Genomic DNA, 10,665 nt, shown 5'->3' on the forward strand with positions numbered 1-10,665 from the left:
GACAATCTCGAAGTAAAACGAGGGTTGTGTTTTCATAAACAAAACATGTGGTCGACCTCATCAGACTCTATCTACAAAGAAAATAATGCTCGCACATTACTATATTTGATCCACACAATATTTTACGGTAATGTGTAAATTGGATGTTTCAAATACTCTATCTGTGGACATATACCAGCATGATTTGCTCATATAAACAAGTCACTGAACATGGCGGTGATTGAAGGCGCTTTATTCAAAACCAGGAATATATGATTCCTAGATTTCGGCTCTCTTATAGGCCGACACATGCTTTTGGGGAGCCTAAATCAATCATCAAGTTACATGTCAATGTTTAAATATCAAATGTTTAAGTTACATATCGTTACAGTGAAATTAGCTATTTCTCATCAAAATATAACAATAATACAAATCCTGGGAGCATTTTGATTTATTTTACTGCATACTTCTAAAATATTCTATACAATATCAATGAAAAGTCCTGAAACAGGTAACAAAACAAAAATATCTGGAATACTGACATCAACACCACAAATACTTACACAAAAATTGTAAAACAAAATTAAGTAAACAACAATAATGTAAACTGTAGCGAAGGACGCAAGTCCAACATAACCCTCAATACTGCACACGTTGTACGAGGGCATAACTCACAGGCAAATAAAAAGTTCTTCAATACTCTATGCTATCTGATTTAATATAAGGTGTAAATGAAGTGTTTGTAGAAATCTGTTTAATTGTGAAGTAGTATTTTCAACAAGTGAGAAAACAATATATTTATCAAATATTGACCTTTAGTGGTGTCAATATGGTGTTATATTAACCTGATGGAATTTGAAATAATGACCTTGCCCAAGATGAATATTTTATAGATTCTACCAGGTTATTATGAAACCATATTGACCGAATCAAAGGACCTGTATTGTTATATATATATATATATCAGATATGGTTCAAAATGCAAATGCCTTATACATTGTGTAACATGTACCATCACACGAGCAGACTCTTGCGCTTACAGATAGGAAAATAATATTTTACACATGTAATATTAAGTTCTTGAAAATGTAGGTACATACTTTGATCAAAATTGAATCATGTTTAATATATCGATCAAAATAACTGTTTACAGGAAAATTTAATTCCTTGTCATTAATTGAAATAATTTACAGATTTAATAAATCTAATATCAATGATTATAAGAAAATCTTTAAGTGATAATAACATCCTTACATAAATATGGTGAATACACATTTAAGTGAGAGAAGAAACAGTAGTCATAATCTCATTCTACTTGAGAAAGGAATATCTGAATATAAAATTTTACAAAATTTTAGAAATTTGTTAGAAACCCACAATAACCACATATTTTGGGAACATTAAATTGGATACATGTACAAAAGTAAGAAGCATTGAAAATATCTAGTAGTGTAAATCTACCCCCCCCCCCCCCCGATCCCTCTTACCTATAACAGGCATAAATAAACATGAAATAAACATACTAATTGTATACATGTGTGTCTACATTGGTATGGGGCCAGCCCACAAAAAAGCTCTTAAGTACAGAATAAATCAATTTATTTTTATACACATAGGAAAGTTAAGAAAAAATTTATATCCTGAACAAAAATGTAAAAGTACTTTTACCTGTCCAGCAAAAAATTAGGTCCAACATTCTATGCACTATATGTGACTACAAACGTTTTTTTTTTTTTTTTATTCTGTTGGTTTGCTTGTTGGGGGTAATATGATTTAAATGTTTAAGTGTGGGTCAAAAAAGTAAATATGTATGTTTAAAGATCATTATAAATCTATTGAAATTGAAAGCCAATATTTCTAAGTAAATATGTATGTTTAAAGATCATTATAAATTTATTGAAATTGACAGCCAAATCTTTAAAGATCATTATAAATCTATTGAAATTGACAGCCAAATGTTTAAAGATCATTATAAATCTATTGAAATTGACAGCCAATATTTCTAAGTCATTTTTCTACCTGGTACCTGGTGTTCTGTCTTTGTCTCCGAAAAGTATGACGTTACGCTTGCAAACACATGACGTCACAATCAATACCTACCCGCAAGGACAGATAACTCTGTTATATGCAAATACGGAATATAAAAAAGTGGTTATAAAAAGAAATCATTAACAAATAACCATAGACTATTCATCATGAGACTTTCTAACAGAAAAGAATATGGAAGTCAACAGAAATATAAAGACAGACATTTAACACACCAGATATACCAAAAAATTATTAAATAACAAGTCAAAATTTGAAAATGTAAGAAAATGCCAGAAACATGGCTACATTTTTAGAATTCTATTGCGACAAATAAAAGCACTGCACAAGGAAAAATTGCATTAGACTAAATCTCAAACAGGAAAAGTCTTCAAAAATATTTACAATATTAGTGATGGACAATCGTCACTACATTAAACATTTGTGGTTATCTCCCCTTATTTCAACAACGCTCCATCATTCCACTTGATAAGGAATCTGCACTACACTGGCAAGGCTAATCTGCATAGATCGTTAATATACCTACAACATTCTTTATAGGAAATACAAAAGTTTCTGCAGGAAACAGTATTGCACAACATCAAATACATTTTGTAGTCAAAATCAAATACTATCATAAAAGGACTTTAATAAGAGCAATAAATATACTGGTAGGTCAAAATATAGGTTATGAGAACATGTCAGTTTATTTGTATAGAAAAAACTTCAATGTATCTTGAGAAAGATATCTCAGAAGAAAATTTTACAGAGCTGACATAAAAATCAGCCATGGATCTAAGGGAAATAACTCTCCCGTCAATAAGTTTTCTACACATTTCATTTATATTGCACACAATAGACTAGTTCTCCTCTCCCACAGATCACAAAGAAAAATAATGCGTAACAAATTCAAAAGATTTTCTGCTCTACTTGCCTTTTTGCCTGTCCAGGTCAGTTAGTCCAAGCAAGCGTATCCAATATATGATACTGTACTCATGAAAAGGATTGAACGCACCAGGATACAGACGTTCGTCACTTACCAGTATTGAATCATAACATCAAATTGATACAGCATTATTTTACCATCAATGTCAAAATAAATACCCTATTTAAAATCACTTGCTATGACAACCAAAGGCTGTTAAAAATCCTAATTCTGTTAAAAAAAACAACCCAAAAAACCAACATATTTTTTTTGTCGTCAGATTCCTACACACACTGACAGACACTGATAGCACTTAATAACTGGATACAACATCTAATCACATTTTGTCTGTGATTTTTATGCTAATATATTATATAGTGTCAGTATCCAAACAAAATAAAGTAATTATCTCTTGCTGTGTTACCTACAACTTAATACAGTCGTTACTTTAGCCAGAATATCAGTAGTCATGAACACCTCTGTTGAAGTCCAGAATCCATTTTTTTCCTCGTTATTTTCCCTGGGATGGTATTTGCATTATATCACTGGACATTGCTGTGATCATGAAATTTTATTCCTCGAAAAATATTGAGAAATGATTGAGATACTGGGTATATATATGCTTCAAACCAGATTACGAAAATTGAAAACCGCTCAAATTTAATTTCATCGTTTTAGTTCAAATTGTGAAAATTTTGACTCGGGGAAAATAAGCGGACATAGGCTATTTGGATTTTCTATGTCATGGTTTAATATCATGTAAAGAATTCCAAACAATAGTATAAGTTTTACAGAAAGATTTCCTGAATAAATATTCTTGAATATACACATTAACCAACATACATAACAGCCTATTCGCTACCTCTAAAACCTAACAAGTATTGACAAACAGCTTAACATTTTCACTCAGATTATTCTCTGAAAAAATGCACAGGGAAATATCTTTGGTTCCAATCCTCTACTTTATACTAATGTTTGTAAATGTGCCGTGATATCTATAAAAAGTGCTTACTTTTCAATATAAACAATTAATACAATAACAAAAATGTTAAACGAATGCTGAATTTAAATTCTGTACATGCACTTGTGAGATATTTTGTGACTAGACGTACTGTAACCAATATTCCATTCATATCTGTTTATAAAACCAGAATATAAATGTTAAAATATCTAAAATAACATATTCTGTCTTTGCATATTACAGAGTAAGCTCCCTTGCGGGTAGGTATCAATTGTTACGTCATTATTTTGTGAGCGCAATTTTACATTGTTTTCTCCAAAAAATATGACGTTACGCTCGCAAACACATGACGTCCCAATCAATACCTACCCGCAAGGGCAGATAACTCTGTAATATGCAAATGCGGAATAATGTTAAAGTCAACACAAACACCAGATATGCCAAGATTAGAGAGACAGATAGTACATAAAGAGCAGACATTTTTTCCAGAAATCATAATTATATTGTCAAGGACAATTCATGACATTTTCTCCACTAGATAACAAAATATTTTATGTGCTAATATCAAGATTTAAATTCAAAGTACATAATATTTTTATAGTCTATTCAAATACTTGAGGCTGAATTTGGATAATGAATACTAATTTTTGTTCAGAAAATAGAGACAATAAATCAAGATAATTAACTTTTTTTTTCGTAAGTAACCTAATAAACATTTTGTTGAGCTCTTGATTGGGTGCTAGGATAAAAACTCATCCAATATATCAAACATTTTGGCTAATCAATGTCATTTTGATAACTTTAATAACTCTAATTAACTCGGACCACAGCTGTCATTCCTAGGGGGATAACTCCTAAAGGTAGGCATCATAATAATACAGAGAAATATAACGTTTGAGGTAGGCAGACATTGACTCTTAAACTGCACAAAGAGGACATAAGTGAACAAAGAGTTGATGATATAGATTTCAGGGTTACAAGTTTGTGGAGATAAAAAGTTTAAAATTTAAAGTGATAGACAAGAGACGTCACTAAATGGAAACGGAAAAGGAATTGGAGATCAAAATCTAAATAAGAAGAAATTCATTATATAAGTACATGTATCTGCATTTTGTGAGTATGTGTGAAGATTACATATAATCCATTGTAATATGATAATACCATATAGTCCATCAAAATCTCAGAATGGTCAGCCCCTCTGTACTTCTCCCACTGGTCTACATATTGTCCCCAATATATAAAAACAAAAAAACAGAGTTCTTACAAAACAATCTCAATGCTATCTAGTCCTAGATATCGTTAGATCCAATGGCTTTAGAATCTATTTCCAAGATAACCAGCTAAAACCCACAGATTTCTATTTTATCTGAGCATGTCCAGAGCCTTAATCGATGTTTGCCCTCTTTTACTTTAGAATACAACTTAATTCTGATCACTTTATTTGTAGCTCTTCTACTTCTGGAAGCTCTTCCATCTATGAGGTGGAAGATCTTCTGAGAGGATTTCTGTTCTTAAAAGAGCATAAATCGAGTTGACCTTAGACTTCATCTCGCAGCAACATAAACATTCTAACTTATTGTTGCATATAGCACATAATGTACAAGGAAACAATGATAAAGAATACTGTACCAACTTAAATTACCCAGATTATTAACAATAACTTCAACCAGAAAACAAAAGGGCATCGCTACCCAGACTACATGGCAGTCCTATAGCTAGGTATGGAGAAAACATAACCTCAGAATATCCCAAAATTTCTGAAATGAAATACTCTCGGCCTTATTCCTTAATTTCACAGAGAGAATAAAGATCTATAAACAGAATCCCAGTACACCAGAATCTAAACTTTATCGTTATTTCTGACCCAGTACACCAGAATCTAAACTTTATCGTTATTTCTGACCCAGTACACCAGAATCTAAACTTTATCGTTATTTCTGACCCAGTACACCAGAATTTAAACTTTATCGTTATTTCTGACACAGTACACCAGAATCTAAACTTTATCGTTATTTCTGACCCAGTACACCAGAATCTAAACTTTATCATTATTTCTGACCCAGTACACCAGAATCTAAACTTTATCGTTATTTCTGACCCAGTACACCAGAATTTAAACTTTATCGTTATTTCTGACCCAGTACACCAGAATCTAAACTTTATCGTTATTTCTGACCCAGTACACCAGAATCTAAACTTTATCGTCATTTCTGACCCAGTACACCAGAATCTAAACTTTATCGTCATTTCTGACCAAGTACACCAGAATCTAAACTTTATCGTCATTTCTGACACAGTACACCAGAATCTAAAGTTTATCGTTATTTCTGACCCAGTACACCAGAATCTAAACTTTATTGTTATTTCTGACCCAGTACACCAGAATCTAAACTTTATCGTTATTTCTGACCCAGTAAACCAGAATCTAAACTTTATCGTTACATTTGTATTTCTGACTCAGTACACCAGAATCTAAACTTTATCGTTATTTCTGACCCAGTACACCAGAATCTAAACTTTATCGTTATTTCTGACCCAGTACACCAGAATCTAAACTTTATCGTTATTTCTGAAGCCTTTACCTATGTGAGTTTCAATAATTGGTAATGGTAGCACCCTAACAGATAACAGTAAAGGCCATGCTGAAGCATTTACATGTATAAATCGGCAGCACTTAAGCAACTTCTACAGCTTTTTACACTTTAATGGCATGTATATTTAGTAGAGAGATACAAATACATTGATATGCAGTCATTAGTATTACAAAATTTCAATAGTTGGAATCTTCATCGTTAGTATTTTCCTGCCAATCATAGAAAATATTATCTATCCTCCATTTTTAAAATCTCATAAAAAATCACGAAAAATGTAAACTTGATGCCTTGTTGCATTATTAAAGTGAATGGTCGGGCAAAGAAAACCAGTGTCAATGCGTTCTTTGGCCTTCCAAAAGACCTTGTATATGATAATGATGGTCAAGTTCTGCTTACGGTGTCCAGGTTTGACCATTGAAATTGTGGGGAAGCCCCGTGTAAATTTAGCACAGTTCTGAATATAAATTCGCCTAACTCTTTGAAAACGAGGCTGCGTGGATATGTCAACAGGGACATGTGTTTCTCAGTAGTGTCAGTTACGTTTCGTGTGATAAACCACTAACTACGGTAGCCATGTTTTGTTTACTTCGGAAAGCTGGTGGATGTTGCGCATGCTTTAAGAGTGAACTGCACTGATAGCCGGTCAGGAAGACGTATTAGGATTCCTATAATATATATTAATTTCTTTGCATACAGAGCGATTTTGATGGGAAATTTCATTTTTCTATTTCATAAGAAATTATACTGGATATATTAACACCATTTTTACTGACTTTATCCTTTGTTTGTCCGACTATTCGCTTAAACAACTGTTAAATACCAACATTAATTCCTTACCAGAAAACACCATCCTTCAGGACACATTTTCAAGGACAAATTATATAATGTAAACATTGTAAAGATTTGATTGCAAATATTGAAACATATCTTTTAATTACAAAGATAATTAAAGATTTTGATTTATAACTGGATCTAAAATAATGCAATATAAAAATTAAAGTTTTTGAGATTCATAAGAACATGTGTAATAAATTGTTATCATTGTCAGTCTAAACAGGAACTTCCTAATACCATCACTAAATAATTTTTAATTATAAATCATAATTTTTTTAGTTTCCTGGCAATAATTTAACATTATATTGTCAATGTTTATTTCTGTCGGCATTACTTTACAAATACATGTATATAGTAAGGGAGATAACTCTAAAAATGAGTTTCTTGTAATAACGTTTTTCCAGTCTAGATATATACACCCAGTGCTACAATTTATCAAAAACAGATATCTCTCAGTTGATATGGTGATATTTGTTCCTTCCAAACTTCAAAGGGTTTTTCAGTAGTTTGATGGAACAAAATAATGAACATATTCATCAGTAGTCAGAAATACACATGTAGCGGAATAGGACTGGGTCGATCATCAGTGACCAGGTAGCTCAGCTGCTACATTTTCTCCTCTCCTATTACACACTTAACTTAATATGGAAGTTTGTTGTCAATAATATCAGTTAAGATTTGTAACAATGAAAATTTGATTTTTTTTTTTTTAAATATGGAAGAAAAATATGGCACTGTCAATTTGGTAGGGATTTCTGAACCCAAAGGAAAAATTTGGACATACACTGTATATATATAATTTTAGCAAGTCTCGTCTCATGCTGACAAGCTAAAACCTTTCACATCGGTCAAAACATCACTGTCTGCTCAACAGTCTAACATAAGATTCTTTTATTCTAGGCCTAGATCAAACTGCTTTGAGCTTTCATTATTCTTATGTTATTTTGGTCAGGGTTCCATTACATTTAATCTCTCTCTCTCTCTCTCTCTCTCTCTCTCTCTCTCTCTAACAGGCTGTATGTCTGACTAAATAACCCATAAATACAAAAGACAAAGACATTTAACATTTCTATGCAAACCGGAGTGTTAAAAAATGTGTGGATATCATTAACTGCTGAATGTGTAATCATCACAGATAACTTAACAACCAATTAACAAACTTGTTAATTACTCTTAACATGACCATTATTAGACTGTCGTACATCATGTGGCATTGTACCATTAGTCCCACTTATAAAATGTTTGGCTGTGACGCTGTTTTGTTGCTTGTCTATAGAAAATGTATTAGTATCTTCTATATGACTACTCGGACTTTGTATACACCCGTTGACCTTTGATGAACTTCCTCGGAAGATTAACTGTTCTTCTACGTTGAGCTGATGTGTGAAGCCCATACGGACGACAATCCAAACGCAGAGTTTTCCAAACAACGGGATCATGGCCGCCTGGTGCAACATCGACCAGAGATGATACCACTGTCCATAAAAAGGATCCGTATACGCAGGACACATCATATTGTTAAGATTTACAAGTGAAAACTGAAATTACAAAAATAAAGGCTGGTTTAGTGTTGGCTTGATCAAATTTTAATATTAGTCATCACAACTTTTCTCATCTTTTTTGTTTGATTCAAAATTATCAGGTTAATTTTTTTTGTGGAGAAATGGAAAATGAGTGAAGAACTTTAATTCATGAGCTATATCATTTAAAATTACTATTACTACAAATTACTAATAAAACTAATTAGAATTAGGCCCAAAAAATGAATTTTTCATTATAGAAATGAGATTTCATTTCGAAAAATTTGACATAATTTTTTTTATTTAAATTGTCAAGAATAAAGTTTTGCATTCTTGCTATAAGTATAAGATTTATCCATTACCCCCAGTACTTACTAATTTTTGGATTAATATTTGTGCCTAAAACAATGTGCCAAGATATTGAGAAATATCATCTCCACAAAAATTACCAATAATACAATATTAAAAGGATAGTCAGGCAAAGGAAGGCTAAAAATAATGTTAACATTTCCAAAAAATAAAAGTTCCCATCAAAATCGCTCTGTATACGAAGACTTTAATTTGAATTAAAGGAATCCTAAAACGTCCTTCCAACTGGCTATGTCCATGTTGATATTTCCATGCAACCTTGCTTTCAAAGAATTTATTTTCAAAACTGTGCTTAATTGACACAGGGCTTTTCATAATTTCAATAGTCAAAACTGGACAACGTAAGCTGAAGTTGACCGTCATTTTGATATGGAAGGACTTTTGGAAGGCCAATAAACACATTTAGACTGGATTTCTTTGCCCGAATATTCACTTTGAGCACTGTAAAGGAACAAACAATAAAGGCAGAAAATTATGCTTATATAATTAAATGTGAAAGTTGGAAAAATATATCTATGGATGACATCACAGTAAAACCTGTCTATAATGACCACTGAAGGGAAGACAGAAAACGGTCACTATAGACAGGTTGCCTTTAAAGACAGGCTGAGGTATTCTAGCCAACCAACCAGCCAGAAAATATAACAGATATATATGCATTAAATATTGAGACTTTTTCAATGTTTACTGAAACCCTGGTAACAGTTTAAAATGGCGCAGAAAGCTGAGAAACTTAGACATGTTTATTATCTTCTGTGTAAATTCAAGAGAACCAGGGACAAAGAGGTCAGCGCTTTTAACACTTTGTTAATACATACATAGACAAAATAATGTTCAATTTTTCTAAACAAAATACACATACTCCAGAAATCAAGTGTGATTTACTCCGATCTTTTAAGTTTGTGATTTACTCTTGAGGAAAATAAAAACTTGAATTGTTTGTACAACATAAGTAGTACTCCTACCCTATCTCCATTAAAATTGGATCAAGCCGTTAGAATAGGATGCTCTGTCAACATTCTGAGTGGGTAAAAAAAATTACCCACCGATAGATAATGGGAAAATGTGTCCTAAATAGTTATTGAAATAAACTTCCATGAAAATTCTCAAAAAAAAAAAAAAAAAATACAATGCATCAGAAATTATGAATTAAATTGATTTTTTATCAATTTCAACTCGGATAGTTCAAACTCATGATTTTTCCCTGAAGCATAATTTGGGATGATTTAAACTGGTCCATCAATATTTCTTTCAGTTTGTTTGAACTAACTAAAGGTTTACTGTAATGACTTTGTTATGGTGAACAGATTTAGATCACATTATCAACTCCATACTTACATAGGCTAGAAACTGCAGTGGTATAAAGTGGTAGACATACTGTAGGCCAGTGGCGATGAAGGACCAGTTGAGATCCTGCAGTGGTTCTGCTGTATATACACCTGTAATTGAAAAGGTATC

The 10,665-nt window shown here is 32.1% G+C and overlaps 1 protein-coding gene across 2 annotated transcripts in view; it reads right to left on the reverse strand.

The window, feature by feature from the left end:
* Positions 1 to 414: 414 nt before the first annotated feature.
* LOC138307401 (transmembrane protein 164-like) overlaps positions 415 to 10,665 on the reverse strand; it is a 113,045-nt gene continuing 102,794 nt past the window's right edge. For both annotated transcript variants that reach the window (XM_069248134.1, XM_069248136.1), the window contains exons 5-6: positions 10,546 to 10,646; positions 415 to 8,856 (exon numbers count right to left, since the gene is read on the reverse strand). In XM_069248134.1, the coding sequence (XP_069104235.1) occupies positions 8,482 to 8,856; positions 10,546 to 10,646 (476 nt within the window). In that variant the 3' untranslated portion in view covers positions 415 to 8,481. The remainder of the gene's footprint in view (positions 8,857 to 10,545; positions 10,647 to 10,665) is intronic.

Source organism: Argopecten irradians, chromosome 14 (assembly GCF_041381155.1).
Source record: "Argopecten irradians isolate NY chromosome 14, Ai_NY, whole genome shotgun sequence".
NCBI classification, from domain to species: Eukaryota; Metazoa; Mollusca; class Bivalvia; order Pectinida; family Pectinidae; genus Argopecten; species Argopecten irradians.